Source organism: Saccopteryx bilineata, chromosome 1, assembly GCF_036850765.1.
Source record: "Saccopteryx bilineata isolate mSacBil1 chromosome 1, mSacBil1_pri_phased_curated, whole genome shotgun sequence".
NCBI classification, from domain to species: Eukaryota; Metazoa; Chordata; class Mammalia; order Chiroptera; family Emballonuridae; genus Saccopteryx; species Saccopteryx bilineata.
Genome location: NC_089490.1, coordinates 79617590 through 79636777, shown reverse-complemented (window position 1 = coordinate 79636777; position 19188 = coordinate 79617590). Strand labels below are relative to the sequence as shown.

Genomic DNA, 19188 nt, shown 5'->3' with positions numbered 1-19188 from the left:
ACAGCTGCCTATAAGCAGCTGCCATCATTCCAGCGCTGGTTGGTGATACAATGACTGTGGCCAGGCTGACCTCGATGGGCCACAGGGGCATGGGGGATGCCTTTGGTACATGCTGGGATGTGGGGAGCCACATGCAGTCCCTGCACTCCAGTATGCTACGTATGCACGCAACAGTGTCTCGCAAGGCCTAGGCCCACACCACGTCATCAACCAGCCACATTAAGTGTTCAAGCCTGGCTGTCCTCATGCTCCTTGCAGGTCCCCCTTGTGGGTCAGGATAGGGGAGGAACCCAGTCAGCTCCCACCCAGCCTGGCTGGACCCTGTGCTGCCAGCAGCACCTGCCTGTGAAGGACAAGCCTGGAGAAGACCAGGAGGCCATGCAGCACAACTGTGAGGCCAGAGACCAGGTTACCAGGACTAGGAGATCCATGCTGACCTGCTGAACCCTTGGCAGCCAGCAAGTGTGCCCTCTAGCTGTGAGCTCATTGAGAGCAGCCAATGGGGCACAGAACCTGACACTCACTGGCCCTCAGTAATTCATTCTCACCAGATTCGGTTTGATTAAGATAGTATGGTGAGGGGGAGGAGATAAGTCAAGAGGAAGGGTGAAGGGGAAGGGCAACACCAGGCTCAGGTCAGGTCTTCTAGGCTATTATGAAGGAGGCTGGGCCCAAGCTGGAGAGCTCAGTTGGTTAGAGCGTTGTCCCGATACACTAAGGTTGTAGGTTCGATCCCCGGTCAGGGCACAAACAAGAATCAACCAATGAATGCATAAATTAAGTGGAACAACAAATTGATGTTTCTCTTTTTAAAAAACAAAAGATTTATGAAGGAGGCTGGGAACGGGGCTCTTACCAGCAGGCCAGGTGGGCAGGAAGCTGTCAGGGTTTCTGGGATGCCTAACACCTACAAGGACCTCTCCCTGTATCCCTCATCTGCATGACCCCTCTACCCCACACAGAAGGTAGTGTCATTGTCCACGTCATGGGGGAGGGCCCTGAGCTGGTGAGGGGGTCCTGGAGGTGGTTCACAGTAAGTCACAGGGACAGAGCTGGTTCACAGGACGTCTTGGAAGCCCATGTTGTGGCCCCGGGATGTGGCTCTTCAAGTTAAGTGTAGAATCCAGCCAGGAGGGACTTTTTGAGTTCGCCCAGGGTCCCTGGCCCAGCTCCTGTCATAGGTTTTACTTTGGGGCCAGTGGGTGAGAAGATTGAAAAACTCCTCCTCGGACCACTCGCACTAATCAGCGGGGTCAGCTCAGTGAGGCTCCTCTGAACCCAACCTGAGTCATTCTGCAACGTGATCCCAACTCCTTTCTTAGAGGCGGGCCCTTCAAGGCCAGGTGTGGCCAGCCTGCCCTGCGCCTACCCTACATCCTGAGCACCTGTGGGGAGTTCTCTGGACAAGTGTTGCTTCACCGCAGCCCAAGAAACAGGAAACCCGGAATGCACCCATTCCAAAGAAGTGTTGAGCGAGGAAAATACGGGATGACGTGGTGCATGCAACAGGCGGGCATGGAATCCTGCCCACATGTAGGGAATCATGCTCCAAGCGGAGGAAGAGCAGGAGCAAAGGCTCTGCTCTAGGGAGGCCCCAGCCCACTCTCCCTCACCACTCCTCGGCCAGATTTGGAGAAACGCTCTCCCTCCTGTCCCGGTGCACGCGCAGAAGAGGACAAGAGGACCCTCTGCGTCACTCCACTCAGAGCATTCAGTTGGGACTGTCAGGTGTCTCCCAGTAGGATCTCCAGGGACTTGCTGGCTGTTACACAGCGCAGTCATTCTGCCCGATCCAGCCACCAGCCGCAGCTCTGAGGACGTGAGCGGAAGCTCGCTGTAGCGGAGACCGGACCAGGCGCAACGCCTTGCAACACAACCACCGTTCCAAATCACAGAAACAAACAGACGGACATCATTACCAATCAGAATCCAAGTTTTGTGGGCGCGGCCGCGCAGGCGCAGTGTCAGACACTGCCCTTTTTCCCCCCCCCCCTCCCGGCGATTGGGCAGCGAGGCACGTGAGACGGGACTTCCTGTCGGGGCGGAAGGGTTCCCACTGCAGCGGTGCTGCTTATGGCCTCGCTCAAAGGCGTGCTCGGGCCGTCGCTCGCGGCCGCCCGTACCCTGTCACGGCTTCCCGGATACCGCCCGGCGCCTGCGCTCGGCTCCGCCACTACAGCCTCCCGCGGCGCCGCCATGGATCCGGCGCCCCACTGGCTGGCGGGGCTGCGCTTCGACAACCGCGCCCTGCGCGCGCTGCCGGTGGAGACGCCGCCACCGGGCCCCGAGGACGCCGCGTCCGTGCCACGGCCCGTGCCCGGGGCTTGCTTCAGCCGCGTGCGGCCCACGCCCCTGCAGCAGCCGCGCCTCGTGGCTTTGTCGGAGCCCGCGCTGTCGCTGCTGGGCCTGGGCGCGCCCCCAGCCGATGACGCCGGCCGCGAGGCGCGCGAGGCAGAGGCCGCGCTCTTCTTCAGTGGCAACGCTCTGCTGCCGGGCACCGAGCCTGCTGCGCACTGCTACTGCGGCCACCAGTTCGGCCAGTTCGCGGGGCAGCTAGGCGATGGCGCCGCCATGTACCTAGGCGAGGTGTGCACGGAGGCCGACGAGCGCTGGGAGCTGCAGCTCAAGGGCGCCGGCCCCACGCCCTTCTCCAGGTGGGCGCCTCCTCCAGGTGTAGGTGGAGTAGGGATGGAGTGGACGCACGCCCACAGAGCTCCCTCCACCTCCATTGGGGTGATATGTCACTCTGGAAATTTCGACCTAGGGACAGAGGACCTGTGGGTTCCTGGCCCAGGGAACATCTTGGAGGGAGGTCCTGCGGGCAGAAAGGAAGTGCTGGGCCCCAGCCTTCCGCCCTGCTACTTGCCCAGAGCCCCTGCCTCCTCTGGACTCTGAGCCAGGTGTAGCGTCCGACCACACAGCACTGGCAGCTGCCCATGCTCTGTGCTCACAGACTGCCCAAGGACTTTGTGCTTGGGACACACTGTTCACCATGTGTGCAAGGGAGCCTGGGTGGCTCGACAGGCAAACTCATTCTAAGGCTTCCTGTACATGCTTGTTGGGCAGTCTGCTTTCCTCCACTGCTGAGCATCTGTCTGTCCACTCACAGATGCCTGCAGTGCCCAGCATAATAACAAGACCCCTCAGATCCACGCTCCCAGGGGTCATCTCCCAGGCCAGGTTTCCAAGCACTGCAGGCCAGCCCTGTTCTGAGCACGTGGGCGCCCCACACACACACACACACACACACACGCACAGACTGCCTTGCGCCTCAGAGACAGACAGTGCTAACAGTCTGTTTTGCTCTTTTCCACTTAACAGTTGGTATATTTAGTCCATATTCGTAAACCATTTGTTAAATGGCTAAGAAAATTTAAGTTGGTATTTTATCATCAAAAGAACCTGAGGGCATGTCTCTCTTCTGGCCACTCTGCATTCTCCCCCACTTCCAGGGCCCAAACATATCACTCACCCTTTATCCCTACCCCAAGCAACTTGATCTCAGATCCTCAGCATAGTTGGTTCTTCATTCCTCAGTCTCCAAACTGGCTGTCTCTGAAGTTCGTTTCCCTTGTTCAGTCTGGCACCCCCACCACCCATCTTGAACTTGCTCCTCAGAGTTGTCTGCACCAGTGACTGACAGAAAAGCTTTGCCCTTGGAATGATATGTAAATGCTTCTCACCAGGGCACCTACTCATCTCAGTATCTTTAAACTTTATGTGTACATTTTGATAGTTTATTTTTGCTAGTTATAAAGACAGACCTTTTTATGTGAGTCATCAGCTGTTGAAGTCACATTTTGTTCTTGAACACTTGAGTTTTAAGTCAGTGTTTCCAGGCCTGAAGTTTGAATAGTTTTTCCTTTAAAAGAAAGGGGTCATCTGACTCTTACTTAGGTTTGCATCCACCACGCCCATGTGTTTTGGGGTCCTCTGCCTCAGTAACACCAGAGGCTGAAGTCTAAAGTGCCTATGGATGGCTTGAGGCCAGCTGTTTTGAGAGTCCCTGGGTGTGGGTTTTGGAGAGTGGGCAGGTAGCTTCTTGATTCTGCCTCCTGCCTGCTGTGGGGGTCAGGATTTCAGGACAGACCTCTCCTGGCCTGTGCAGTTTGGGCTCAGATGGGTCCATCCTAGCAGCTCAGCTGAGCACAGATACACACATGCAGGAGAAGGGACTTGACATGGGTTCTGTTAGCTGGGGGGGGGCAGGGTGCCTTCTGAAGCTCTTCACCCTGCTGTGTGACTGTTGCTCAGTTCTAGCATCTACTTTGGAGAGCTCTTTCTAGGCAAAAAGGCTGTTTTCAGATTACTTTTACCAGATTTGACAGGAGCCTAAACTGTGCTGGCTCCTTTAGGACAACATGAGATCAGGCTGTGCTGAGAGCTAATTCCCAGACCAGGGACGGGGTGGAGTGACATTTGAGGACGGATTACCTTGGCATAGTTCCTTGCACTGACCAGAAGTTGAGTGGGATAAAGAGAGCCTTGGGGTGACTGCCAGGCCTGGTTCCAGAGGGGTGTCGCTCACATCTGGGAGGAGTTACACTCACACTCCCAGGGAGGGCAAGGCAGGAGGTCTAGGTGTGTCCCAGCACCCTGAGACTGGTCATGGGCTTGATACCTACTTAACTCCTGGCCTCTGCAGGCATGGGCCCCAGCTCCCCCCATCCTTATGCTGGGCCTAGGTCTACCCCCTTCCCAGCAGAGGATATGGGCAGCTGGTACCCCCCCAGGCGCCTCACTTTGCCTTGGTGCCCTGCCAGGTTAGATGAAAGTTTTGCTCATTGTCTTACCACACATTTGTATTTTTGTTCTTAGAGAAATTTCTAAGTCATTGCAGTTATCTTCTTGCTTGGGACTGTCCTGGGCCAGGCCTGGCTCCCAAGTGTACAGATCCAAACTCATTTTGTTGTGTTTATTTGTGGGGTGGGGGCTCTTGGAGAGCAGAGTATCCAGCCCCCTAATCATACAAGGAGGGGCTGAAGCCATAGCTCACACAAGCCAGCTGTTCTTGACCTGCTACCATTTTCCTTTTTTAATTAAAAAAAAAAAGTTTCCAGTCCAATATGTAGGAAGCCTGGACGTTGCCAGTTTTGTTCTAACAACAAGTAAAAAGCTGAACAACTGAAAACTCAACAGCTCTTCTGAGTTCTGTAAGAGAAGAGAGGTCATAGGGCACACCTCCACTCCCAGATCAGAGAAACTGACAGAAAGTCACAGTTCACCAGAGCAGGAACCTTGGCAGTATCCTTGCCCTGTAAGTGATGGAGGCTCAGTGTGGACAGCTCATTTGAAAACTCCAGGAGGACACAGTCATAAGAGGGCCCTACACTTTTGTGAATTTTGTCTCCTGGAATGCTGTTATTTCAGTAAATTTCAGAGAGCAATTCCCCCTGCTTCTGGTAGGGGCGAGGAAAAGGAACTATTTGAAACACAAGGGCACTGAGGTGTTAACAAGGCCTCACCTCAGGGTACTGTGTAATCAGAGCCTGACTCACTGGGTGAAGGGAGCACCCAACTCCAGTCGCTCCAGCCTTCCTGTCCCACCTAAAGAGGGGTGAGGGGATGGAGGAGCACGAATGGAAGGTCACAGGCCAGAGGAAGTTCACTGAAAGACCAACCTAATCATAGGACCACAGAACACCCCTCGACACACCTCACCACTGCACCACTAAAGGTCTATTCACCACAGTTCCTTTTGCCCAAGACATCATGCCTGGCTATCAAAAAATTGCAAAGCATACCAAAAGGCAAAATACATAGGCAGAAGAGATAGAGCCAGCATCAGAACCAGACTCATGTAGCAGAGAGATTGAAATAATCAACCAGGACTTTGAAACAACTGTGACTAATGTGCTAGGGCTGTAATGGATAAAGTAGGCAGCATGCAGGAATGATGGGCCTTGCCAGCAGGGAGAAGGAAACTCAAAGAACCAAAGGAAACATTAGAGGTTTCTAGCAAAAACACTAACAGAAATGAAGAATGCCTCTGATAGGCTCATTAGAAGACTGGACCCAGAAGAGGAAAGAGTCTTTGAACTTGATGGAATCTCAATAGAAACTTCTAAGAATGAAGAGCAAAGAGAAATATGCCTGGGGAAAGGGGGAAAAAAAACTGGAACAGGAAGAAATATTTAAAACAGTAATGAGAATTTTCCCACATTAATGTCAGAGCCACACGGATCCAGGACGTTCAGAGAACACTTAGCAGGATAAATGCCCCCAAAACACTTTTTGTTGGCACGTTTTCAAACTACAGAAAAGCAAAGATAAAACACAAGTCAGAAGAAGAAAACACCTTAAAGGAGCAAAGCTAAGAATTCCATCCAACTTCTCAGAAGCTGTGCAAGCAAGAGAAAAGCGGAGTAAAATACTAAAAGTGTTAGGAAAAAACCCAACTGACCTGGAATTTTATACCCTATAAAATACCCTTCAAAATTGAAAGAGAAATAAAGACTTTTTCAGACAAAAATTGAGGGAATTTGTTGCAAGTATCCCTGCCTTGCCAGAAAAGTCAAAAGAAGTTTTTTACGTTTTAGGGTTTTTGTTTTTAGAAATTTAATGGGTGACATTAATCAATAAGAGTATGTAAATTTCAGGTAAACATTTCTGTAGCATTTGAACTGTTTATTGTATTGTGTGCCCATCACCCAACAAAAGAAGTTCTTTACAGAGAAGGGCAGTGGTGTAGGTCAGAAACTTGGATCCACATAAAGGAAGGAAGAGCATAGAAGAAAGAAGTGAAGGTAAAATAAAAACTTGTATTTTTTTATTCCTTATCTAATAAATCAGTGTTTTTCAACTTTTGGTCCACAGGCCAGTCCACCAGAAACTTCATAATGATCCGTGAAAGAGTTAACCACCCTGATGCGGTATGAAGATTAAAGCCTCAATGATCTTAGTTGAATTCACTTAATTATGCTTAGGGTGATTTCTTCCTTGGCAGCCCCTGAAGTAATTCTTATTTTCACTAGTCCCCAAGTGTAAAAAGGTTGAAAGCCACTGTAATAGATAACAGTTTGTTTCAAATACTACTTGCAACACTGTAGTTGCCTATATATAATTATACTTATATTTATATATACACTTGCATGTGCTTCTGTGTAAGTGATATATTAATGGTATAAGGCAGTGGTCCCCAACCCCCGGGCCGCGGACCGGTACCAGTCCATGGGCCATTTGGTACCAGTCTGCAGAGAAAGAATAAATAAATTATTTCTGCTTTATTTATATTTAAGTCTGAATGGTGTTTTATTTTTAAAAAATGACCAGATTCCCTCTGTTACATCCGTCTAAGACTCACTCTTGACGCTTGTCTTGGTCACGTGATACATTTATCCGTCCCACCCTTAAGGCTGGTCTGTGAAAATATTTTCTGACATTAAACCGGTCCGTGGCCCAAAAAAGGTTGGGGACCACTGGTATAAGGGATGGGAGGGAGCAATTGGGATTTTGTTATTATAAAGTACTCTACTGGGAAGAAGTTTAGTGTCATTTGAAAGTGGACTTGGATTACTTATAAATATACAGAAAATCTAGGGCAATGACTTAAAATAGGTTAAAAATATATATATATATTTGAACCCCTGAGGTCGCTGGCTTGAGTCCAAAGGTCGCTGACTTGAAGCCCAAGGTTGCTGGCTTGAGCAAGGGGTCACTCCCTCTGCTGTAGCTCCCTGGTCAAGGCACATAGGAGAAAGCAATCAATAAACAACTAAGGAGCCACAACAAATAATTGGTGCTTCTCATCTCTCTCCCTTTCTGTCTATTTGTCCCTCTCTCTGTCTCTGTCATACACACAAAAAAAAGAAATTGAATCAGTAATCAATAACCTTTCAAAGCAGAAAGCACCAGGTCCAGATGGGTGCCCTGGTGAATTCAAACATTTTAGGAGAAATTGTACCAATTCTCTACAACCTCTTTCAGGATATAGAAGCAGAGGGAATACTTCCTAACTACTCTGTGAGGCCAGCATTACCCTATTATTAAAACCAAAGACAATACAAAAACCTACACACCAACATCTCTCATGAATATAGATGCAAAAATCTTCAATAGAATTTTCGTAAATTAAAACAGTGTATGAAAAGAATTATACACCATGGCCAAGTGAGACCTGTCTCAGGTATACAAGGGTGGTTCAACATTCAAAAATCAATCATGTAAAGTCTGACCTGTGGTGGCACAGTGGATAAAGCATCGACCTAGAACACTGAGGTCCCGGGTTCAAAACCCTGGGCTTACCTGGTAAAGGCACATATGAAAGTTGATGCTTCCTGCTCCTCTCCCATTCTCTCTCTTTCTCTCCCCTCTCTAAAATGTATAAAGTGTTTAAAAAATTTTTTAAATCAATCATGTAATCACATCAGGCTGCAGAACCAAGATTACATGATCATCTCAATGGAGGCAGAGAAAGCATTTGACAAATTTCAACAAAGGAATAGAGGCGAATGTCCTCAACTCAATAAAGAACATCTACAGAAATCTATAGTTAACATCTACTTAGTGATGAGACACGGAGATTTCTCTCTAAGATGAGGAACATGGCAAGGTGTCCTGCCAGCCCTGCTTTTCAGCATTATACTGGAAGGCCTAGTTAAAGCAGTGAGATAAAGAAAAAGTCTGAGGTATACAGACTAAGATGGAAGGAATTGCCTTTGCAGATGATTATGTAGAAAATCTCAACAGACGAAAATTGAGATAACAAGTAATTACAGTGAGGTTACAGAATTCAGTCACTATACAAAAGTCAGTTACTGTATACCAGCAATAAGCAATTGGAACTTGAAATAAAACAATGCTAGCACATAAAAACATACGCATGGGTATTTGTGGCAGCTTATTCATAATTGCCAAAACTTGGAAGCAACCAAGGTGCCCTTCAGCAGGGGATGGATAAAGAAACTGATTCATCTAGACAGTGGAATATCATTTAGCACTTAAAGATGGGCTTTCAGGCTATGAAAAGACACACAGAACCTTAAATACATATGACTGAGTGAAAGAAGTCAGCCTGAAAAGGCTGCATGCTGTGTGATTCCAAATCTATGATGTTCTGGAAAAGGCAAAACAATGGAGACGGTGAAAAGATGAGGGGTTCCAGGGCAGGATGAATAGAGCGCAGAGAACTTTCAGGGCCATGGACCTACTCTGTGTGACACTGTATTGGTGGGTGCATGTCATTATACGTTTGTCCAAACCCAAGGAATGTACAACACGGATGTAAACTGTACTCTGGCAGGCGTGGCATGCCTGGGTTCATCAATCATGACAAATGTCCCACCAGTGGGGACGTTGATGGTAGGGATGCAGTGTGTGTGAGACCACAGGGAGTGTATGGGAAATCTCTGCACCTTCTACTCAGTTTACTGTGAACCTGAAACTGCTCTGAAAAGTGGTCTATTAAAAATAATAAAAATAGAGGCTTAATGTAAAAAAAATGTTGAAAGCATATAAGGCTGTCCAAGGTGGTCTGAGGTCATTATACAAATAATGTGTGTATATTGTAAATGTTTTCATAAAGTAAATACATAAAAGAAGCAGTTACAGGTTCAGGGTGTGTGTGTGTGTGTGTGAGAGAGATGAGCAGTTGCAGGTTCAGGTGTGTGTGTGTGTGAGAGAGATGAGCAGTTGCAGGTTCAGGGTGTGTATGTGTGTGTGAGAGAGATGAGCAGTTGCAGGTTCAGGGGTGTGTGTGTGTGTGTGTGAGAGAGATGAGCAGTTGCAGGTTCAGGGTGTGTGTGTGTGTGTGAGAGAGATGAGCAGTTGCAGGTTCAGGGGTGTGTGTGTGTGTGTGAGAGAGATGAGCAGTTGCAGGTTCGGGTTGTGTGTGTGAGAGAGATGAGCAGTTGCAGGTTCAGGTTGTGTGTGTGTGTGTGAGAGAGAGAGATGAGCAGGTTCAGGTTGTGTGTGTGTGAGAAAGAGATGAGCAGGTTCAGGTTGTGTGTGTGTGTGAGAAAGATGAGCAGTTGCAGGTTGTGTGTGTGAGAGAGAGAGATGAGCAGTTGCAGGTTCAGGTGTGAGAGAGAGATGAGCAGTTGCAGGTTCAGATTGTGTGTGTGTGTGAGAGAGAGAGATGAGCAGGTTCAGGGTGTGCGTGCGTGTGTGTGTGTGTGAGTGAGTGTGTGTGTGTGATGAGAAACAGGCTGCCACGAGTCAGGGGCCTGATAGAACCTTCACTTTCCTGGCGTCTGGCCAGGCGCTGGCACTATGACTGTACACCTTAGACTATGTTGGGTTTGTCATTATCTGGTATCCTGGAAAGTGGGCTTTTTACAGTGATGTGTGTTGTTTTATAACCACTTTAAGTGTGCTTTCTCTCAGTCTCTCCCGTTTGCCGGGGAACCTCAGAGTTGGGGGGTCACCTGCCCAAGCAGCACAGTGACTCTGCATTTGATTGCAGACAGGCTGACGGCCGCAAGGTCCTGCGGTCCAGCATCCGGGAGTTCCTGTGCAGCGAGGCCATGTTCCACCTGGGGGTTCCCACCACGCGGGCTGGCGCCTGTGTCACGTCACAGTCCACCGTTGTGCGCGACATGTTCTATGATGGCAATCCCAAGCATGAGCCGTGTGCGGTCGTGTTACGAATAGCTTCCACCTTCCTCAGGTAATGTGGCTCCTCTGGGCCTGTCTGTATGTGCTTGGTTATCAGGTCATAGGAGATGTACTTATGCAGCTGGGTGACCCATTCAGAACCCAGTCCCGAGAACAGCCGTAGCAAACTGTCCATGAAGTAGACACTTTGATCCACAGGGAGGGACTTATGGGCAAAAGGCACTGGGCATTTCTCAGGTCAGGACCACAGTCCTGTGTGTGAACATTGGTGCCCAATCCACCCACACTCCTTTGGACCCTTGTTGCCACTATAAGAGATGGGGTGATGAGAGGCAGTGGCAGCCAAGTGCAGCTGGACTGACAGGCACCATGAAGTACCAGTGAGGGGTGCAGAGCCTTGGGTAGCCTGGGGAGGGGCTCTCCAAACAGGAGTCTGACAGAAGTTGCATAAAATTCACCAAGAAAGTGACCTCACTTAGTGTCACTATGAATAAGAGGCTCTTACCCGCCTGGTGCACCTGTGTCCCACACTTGTTCATTACCTGGGTTTCTTATGGTTCTGTCTCTGATGTGAGTCTATTTGTCCAGATGGCACCGCAGTGTTTGGCATCAAACCCAGCGTTGTCAGGAAGTAGCTGTGGGACCAAGCTGACCCAGTACGTGTTTGTCCGTGCACCTAGGGTGTCTCAGCTGTCACCAGGCCAGTCCCTGGCATTCCCTTTTGTCCTCTGGGGATGGCAGGAGTCAGGGCAGTGGTCAGCCTCATCCTGGGAAACCCTGGGTTTCTCCCTACAGTGGCACCACTGACATTTTGACCCACCACTCTGCTGTGGGGCTATCTTGAGCCTTGTAGGGTGTTTGGCAACATCCCTGCTTCCACCCATTAGTCATTGGTGGTAACCGTTGTGACAACCAAAAATGTCTCCAGGCATTGCTTCATGTGTTCCCAGGAGACACAGTGACTCCAGTGGAGAACTGGGCAGTGTCCTGCTTGTCACTACACTGCAGGATGCCAGTGACTGATCTGTCTTTACGTTTGGGTGCACACAGAGCCCTCCTTGTCCTGATAGAGTTGGGGCAGAGCTGGCTATGGCACTCCTGGGCCTCCCCCATGTGCACACAAGCTGCATGGCACTTGACCAAAAGTGAGCCATGTTGTCTTCATATCCCTGAGAGACCAGTTCTGTTTGTTGGTTTTGTTTGGATCAAGATGTTTTTCCCGCTGTCAGCCACAGGTACATTGGCTAGAATTCTCCCTCTTCCTTCTTTCTTTTGGGCGTTGGGTCACGGTTAACCTGTTGAAAACTCGGGTCTCCCTCCAGGTTCGGGTCCTTTGAGATTTTTAAGCCTGAGGATGAGCACACAGGGCGTGCAGGCCCCAGCGTGGGGAGAAATGACATTAGAGTGCAGATGCTGGACTATGTGATCAGCACTTTCTACCCTGAAATCCAGGCTGCTCATGCCAATGACACTGTGCAGAGGAACGCTGCTTTCTATCGTGAGGTGGGTTCGGGCAGGTGCTAGGTCTACCTGCTTGGGAATGGGGGTTCTGGGTCATCGGTCTTTTCACCAGAAGTGGGTACCAAGCAGGGGTTTGGGAGCCCACCTGCTTACTGCACTCTTCCTTCCCATTTTTGCTGAGACAAGTGCCTGGGCCAGAGGTGAGCTCAGCTCACACTTTCCAGGGGTGATCTGGGCAGGTCGCTCTGCCTCTCTGAGCATCTGTCTCTTTGTTAGTGCAGCTAAGAGGATGGTGCTGCCCAGTGCCTGAAATGTCCACGCCTCATGTGAGACGTGGCATATGCAGGCCAGTGTCTGGGCACTGGGCATCCAGGAGCATCTTGCTGAGGACCCTGATCTCCCTGTGGCCAGCACATCCTCAAAGCTGCAGGGGTGCCAGGCAGTGAAGCCTGGTAGGATAAGCCCCAGGGCTGGCAGCCAGACCCTGGCCAGGACAGGTAAACCATTTGAACCTCCTTCCCAGGCAGAGTGTGAGAGCGAGGTGGGGTCCAACACAGGGGCCTGGACCCAGGGCAGGTTTTGCCTGACAGTGTGGCGACTTCCTTGTTTCCACATGGTCATCCCACTGGGCTTGAGTCATGGGAATGTCATGTTTCATGATTCTTATGGTAAAATACTAAATCAGTGAGCATATGAGAGGTAGACAGTATATGTGGGAGCAGAGCCCACATATGTCAACCCATCTAAAATACTTTCTTCTTAAGTATTCTCAAGCATTCCCCAGCGTGGTCTGGGACAGGGCCCCTCAAAGGAGCACAGCTCATTCCTGGAAGGGAAAGATGGGTGGGAAGGGGGGCTGAAGGAGCAACCAGGCCCATCCTGCCCCAGGTGACACGTCGCACGGCCCGGATGGTGGCTGAGTGGCAGTGTGTCGGATTCTGCCACGGCGTGCTCAACACAGACAACATGAGCATTGTGGGGCTCACCATCGACTACGGGCCGTTCGGCTTCCTGGACAGGTGGGCACAACCCCACAGTGCCCGTGTCACTGGGAGGGGGTGGGACTGTCAGGCACGTGCAGCTGCTTTTACCACCACCTGTTGGTGTTCCCAGCAGTAGAGTCCCCTGCAGGTTTCAAGAAGGAAAAAGCACTTTAAAATGGGTGCTCTCTGCCCTCCCAGGTCAGAAATGGACTGACGGGGCAGGGACAGAAGCAGATGGTGAGCAGGATGAAGGCGGTGCCTGTCAGGGGCAGGGCACCGGGGCAGCGCTGAGGACTGCGGCTTCCCTGCTCTTGAGGTGGAACCATCAGGGCTGGTGGCTGACTCAGTGGGTAGGAGAGTCGAGAACAGCTGCAGGGTCCTTAGCTGAGCCCGTAAGGCCAGGACCTCTGTGGGACAGGGCAGTAGAGCAGTGCACTTTGGGCGCCCCTGGTGGGACCGCAGTCCCCTGACAGGTCCCCTTGGGCAGCACTTTGGTTCTCACCCCATGTGGCAGGTATGATCCTGACCATGTGTGCAACGCCTCTGACAATGCTGGGCGCTACGCGTACAGCAAGCAGCCGGAGGTGTGTAAGTGGAATCTGGAGAAGCTGGCTGAGGCCTTGGCGCCTGAGCTGCCCCTTGAGCTGGGCGAGGCCATCCTGGCTGAAGAGTACGACACCGAGTTTCACAGGCACTACCTGCACAAGATGCGCAGGAAGCTGGGGCTTGTGCGGGCTGAGAGGGAGGAGGATGCTGCGCTGGTGGCCAAGCTCCTGGAGACCATGCACCTGACCGGTGAGTGTGGGGGCTCAGTGTCCGCACTGTGTAAAATAGAAAGTGAAGTGTGTCCTTGAACCATTCCTCAAGTGTGTGTTTTAGTGGCATTAGGTACATTCACATTGTAGTGCAGCAGTCCTCACATCAATGTCCAGAACTTACCACCTTCCCTAACTGAAACTTCGTCCCCGTTACACAGCGACTCCACATACCCCACTGGCACCCACCTTCCTCCTTGCTGTCCCTGTGAAGTTGACTGCTTTGGGCCCTCATGGAAGTAAAATCCCACAGCAGTGGTCCTTTTGTGTCCAGCGGATGTCACTGAGCAGGTCATCCAGGCCACCCTGTTAATTAAGGTTGAGTAATGCTGCGTTTCCTTGTTTCTACTCTTGTTTTTACCATTTTGCATCTGTTGAGAGGATCATGTGTCTTACTCTTTCATTCATGCCCTATCACTCCATTTAAATGGCTGTGACAATTGTCCACCACAGGGCCTCAGACAATAGACATTTATCTGTCTGGAGGCTGGAAGTCTGAGATCCAAGTGCCAGAGTGGTGGGTTATTGGTGAGGCCACTTCTTCACTTACAGCCAGCCAGCTCATGTGGGGTCTTCAGAGGGCAGAGGCAGGAGGAGTGGATCTCTTTCTCTTCTTACAAGGACACGGGTCCCATCATGAGGCCCCACCCTCACTCACTACCTGACTGCCTCTCAGACTGGCCTCCTAACACTGTCACACATGAGGTAGAGGTTTCACATACGAATGTGGGGGACACAGACAGTCCATGGACAGGCCCTCACATTCTTGGGACAAATCCTGCCTGGTTGTGGTGTCTGATACTTTTAATATACTGACTTTGGTCTGCTGCTACTCGGTTGAGAATTTTTACATCTATATTCATTAGGCACATTGGTCTATAGTTTTCTTTCCTCATAGTGTCTGTCTTTGGCTTTGGTATGAGGGCAACACTGGTCTCAGAATAAATTAGAAAGTGTTTCCTGTTTCTTGGAAGAGTTTGAGGATTCGTGTTAATTCTTTAAATGTTTGCTAAAATTCACCAGTGAAGCTGTCAGGTCCTTAGCTTTTCTGTTTTGGGAGGTTTGGGGTTAGTAATTCAATATCCTTGCTTGTTACAGAACTATTTAGATTTTCTATTTTTTCTTCAGTCAGTTTGGCAATTTGTACGTTTCTAGGAATTTCTCCATTTCACCTAAGTTATCTAATTTATTGGCATATGATTGCTCATCATATTCTCTTACAGTCTATTATTTCTGTATGATCAATAATTATGTCCCCACTTTGATTTCTGATGTGTCCTTTTTGTCACTGTAACTAAATTTGTCAATTTTGCTGATCTTTTCAAAGAACCAACTTTGTTTCATCGATTTTTTCTTTTTATCTCTTTCATTTATATCTCCTCTAATCTTTATTTCCTTCCCTTCTGCTTACTTTGGTCTTATTTTGTTTTTTTTGTTTTCTGGTTCATTGGGTATAATATTAGGTTATTGATTTGAGATCTTTTTAATCGATATAATTGACATGTAATCACTTCAGGTGTACAACATAATTTGCTATTTGTGTATATTGCAAAATAATCACAATAACTCTAGTTAACATCGGTTACCATGTAGTGGCAGTTTTGGTGACAAATGATGTGCTTTTATAACGGTGTTTACAGCTACACGTCCCCTTTGAGCGTTCTGTGGCACCCTGTGCACTCTGCGTCATGTGTTGTCTGAGTATTTTATAATTTCCTGTGTGATTTCTTTGTTGGATCTGTTAGTTGTGGTTTTCACGTTTTTCTTCTATTTCAGTGATTTCTAGCTTTATTCCACTGCAGCTGGAGGAGATACCAGCCCTTTCAAACATATTAAAGCTTGTCTTGTGACCTAACGTGGTCCATCAGGGTGCATGTGTCTTGAGAAGGTGGTGTGTGGCTTCCAATGGACAAAAGGTTGAGCTCTAGTTGGTTTACTGTTGTACAGGTTCTCTGTGTCCTTGACCTCCTGTCTAGACGTCATACCCATTGTTGAACATGGGCTGTGACTTGTTTCTCCCTTCAGCTCCATGGATGTTCGCCTCGCATATCTTGGAGCTCTCGTTTGGTGAATATGTGTTCGCATCAAGTGTTTGAGTACATTATATATATAATATTCTTTGTCTCTTTTTTTTGCGAGACAGAGAGAGGGACAGACAGACAGGAAGGGAGAGAGATGAGAAGCATCAACTCATAGTTGTGGTACTTTAGTTGTTCATTGATTGCTTTCTCATATGTGCTTTAACCCAGGGGGCTGCAACTGAGCCAGTGACCCCTTGCTTAAGGCAGCAACCTTGGGCTTCAAGCCATTGACCATGGAGTTGTATCTGTGATCCCGTATGCACTCAAGCCTGATGAGCTTGCGCTCAAGCTGGTTAACTGCAAGGTTTCGAACGTGGGTCCTCAGTATTCCAGCCCAACACTCTATCCACTGCGCCACCACCTGGTCAGGCCTTATTTGTCTTTTATACATATTTTACTTAAGGCCTATTTTGTCCGAGAGCCACCCAGCTTTTTCAAGCTATTTACACAGGACATGTTTTCCATCCTTTCACTTCCAACTTTCTTTTTTGAGTCTAAAGTGAGTCTTAGAGACAGGTTATAGTTGGATCTTTTGTAATCCATTCTGCCTGCTTTTTCATGGGAGTTTAATTCATTTACTTTTAAAGTAACTACTAATGAGGAAGGGCTTTAGCCATTCTGTTTTCTGTGTCTTACAGTATGCTGCCCCTCATTTTCTCCATTACTACTTTAGTGTTTGGTTTTCTTAGTAGCACACTGTAATTAATCATTCCCTTCTTGTTTCCTCTTGTTTTTTGGATGTTCTTTTAGGGATTATGGTGACAGTGTGTTCTAACAAGTCAAAGGACTCACGGTGTCTGTCACGCTGAACCCTCTGCTAGGCGTGTTTCAGTGGCTTGTGAGCACTGTAGTTCCTGAGGGCCAGGTGCCAACCCCAGTGCCTTCGCCATTGTACCCATTTACAGATGAAGAAACTGGGGCTGGAGGCTTTAAGGATTTGCCAGGTCCAGAGTGGTGGTTGAGCTGGGTAGCAGATGGGTGGGAGCTGAGGAAGAGGCTGGAGGAGGGGTCAGGAGTCCCTGGACTTGACCTGGAGTAGGGCTCCCACGTGTTGGATGGGTGAGTATGGATCAGTCTGTGAGTCCATAGTGCTACAGAGGGGACGTGCAGAACCTGGCTTCTGCCTCCTAACACCTTGAGCATCTGTGTATTCCAGGAGCAGACTTCACAAACACCTTCTACCTGCTCAGCTCCTTCCCAGTGGGGCCGGAGTCTTTGGACCTGGCTGAATTCCTGACCACACTGACTGAACAGTGTGCCTCCCTGGAGGAGTTGAGGCTTGCCTTCCGACCCCAGATGGATCCCAGGTGAGTACTTGGGTTTTGCTGCCTTAGAATTTGTTCTGGAAAGGGAGAAACATTTAAAACAAGGCATGTTGGGGGACATGCACATCAGGGGATGCTGGACAGTTAGCTGGACACCCGGGGACCCAGGCAGCTGCTTCACTCCCAGGAATGGAGGCTGGTCAGAGGGAAGGACAGCAGTGCTGACAGATATGGGGAGGCCAGGTGGCACAGGCTGGGAGATGGTGGCCTCTGTTTAGGGGAGGCTTCCCAGTTCGGCTCTTGGGCCTGACCTGGAAGAGCCTGTGAGCCCTTAGGCTTCTACCAGGCCAGGTGGGAAGAACATGCATGTCTTGAGTGTAGCCTACACTCAGGACAAAACCTAGGAGGTGTGGTTGGGGATTCTGATAAACCAACAGACTGTGGTCAAAGAGGAATTTAATGTAGCAGTGTTGGGAGTGGGCTGAGGGCTCTTGAGACAGGGATACAAGGTTTGGAGGAACCTGCTGGCAGAAGCAGTCCCTGACAGCAGTGACCTTCTCCCAGAGGATTCCATGCTGAATTGAGATGGAGCAGGTGCCAAGCAGCAGGGAAATGATGCCCTACCCCTGATTTTTCTGGGGCCTATGTGGTCTCACACCCTCCCCCACCCACCCTAGAGGTCCACTTGAGTCAGTCCATGGCCTCTGCTCCTTAGGTTCAGCTGTGTCTCATCACTTGGAGGGGCTGCTGAACAAGGATGGATAGCTCCTAGGTGCCTGTGTCTGCCTCATCAAGCCTGGGCTTCCCCTTTGGTTGGGCTGTAGCAAGGGTGCAGCAGGGCAGCTGAGGCCATTTCCTTCTCCGGAATAGTCATTACCAAGGTGTCCTGTGGTCCCAGCCCACAGCCTGTAGTAGGGGTGGTGCAGCCTCATTACTACGCCCCCCCCAGGCAGCTCTCCATGATGCTGATGCTGGCGCAGTCAAACCCACAGCTTTTTGCACTCATTGGCACCCACGCCAACATCACAAAGGAGCTGGAGCGTGTGGAGCAGCAGTCACGGCTGGAGCAGCTGAGCCCCACCGAGCTGCTGAGCAGGAACAGGGGCCACTGGGACAACTGGCTGCAGGAATACAGGTGAGGCCAGCCCCACACTGACTGCCCAGCACCACCTCTCCGGGAACCCAATAGAGGAGGGGTGGAAGCTGTAGCTGCTACAAAGTTGGGCTTGGATGTGGTTCTAGAGCCAGGCTGGAGAAGGACAGGGAAGGTGCCGGTGATGACAGCGTCTGGCAGGCTGAGCGCCAACATGTCATGCATGCCAACAACCCAAAGTATGTCCTGCGGAACTACATCGCACAGAACGCCATTGAGGCTGCTGAGAATGGAGACTTTTCAGAGGCAAGGACATCCCTGTCCCTCCTTTACCCCTGGGTCACTCAGCAGGGGATGGGCCAGGGAGGGAAGGGCATCCCCAACAACCTCCTCCTTGCTCCTCCCCAGGTGCGGCGGGTGCTGAAGCTGCTAGAGGCCCCGTACCACAGGGAGGGGGAGGCTGCCGAGGTCCCAGAAGCCACTGAGCCTGAGGGGGCCAGTGGAACAGCAGACCTGCGACACTCCTACAGTGGCAAGCCCCCGCTCTGGGCGGTGGAACTGTGTGTGACGTGATCTTCATAACTGCCTTGGAGGCCTCCATCCTAGGAGGCCCCCAAGGCCCCAAGTCATGCTGAGTCTGTGAGGCAGTGCCTAGCAGTGGAGCAACCCTGCACACCTGTCTCTCCATGATGGCAGAGATGTCCAGTCAGTACCTGACCTGTCTCTGTCTGACCATGACTCAGCCACACAGCACTGTCCCACAACCAATATACTGCTCCGCACAAGGACAGCTCAGCAGAGGGGAATAGACCCAGGAGGACACAGCAGCCACACCTACTGTGGCAGCCTGGGAGGGACTGCACTGCATGGCTCCTGCTTGTCAAGGAGCCAACCCCTAAATAAACCAGCAGCTTCTGAGGCCCATCTGTGTGTGGT

General features: G+C 50.2%; 1 protein-coding gene across 1 annotated transcript; it reads left to right on the top strand.

The window, feature by feature from the left end:
- Nucleotides 1-2020: 2020 nt before the first annotated feature.
- On the top strand, nucleotides 2021-19174 carry SELENOO (selenoprotein O). The gene is made up of 9 exons (XM_066254814.1): nucleotides 2021-2654; nucleotides 10403-10606; nucleotides 11877-12057; nucleotides 12904-13034; nucleotides 13513-13793; nucleotides 17051-17201; nucleotides 18109-18294; nucleotides 18402-18558; nucleotides 18661-19174. The coding sequence occupies exons 1-9, from the start codon at nucleotides 2074-2076 to the stop codon at nucleotides 18832-18834; spliced, it is 2046 nt and encodes a 681-aa protein (XP_066110911.1). The 5' UTR covers nucleotides 2021-2073; the 3' UTR covers nucleotides 18835-19174.
- Nucleotides 19175-19188: the final 14 nt, after the last annotated feature.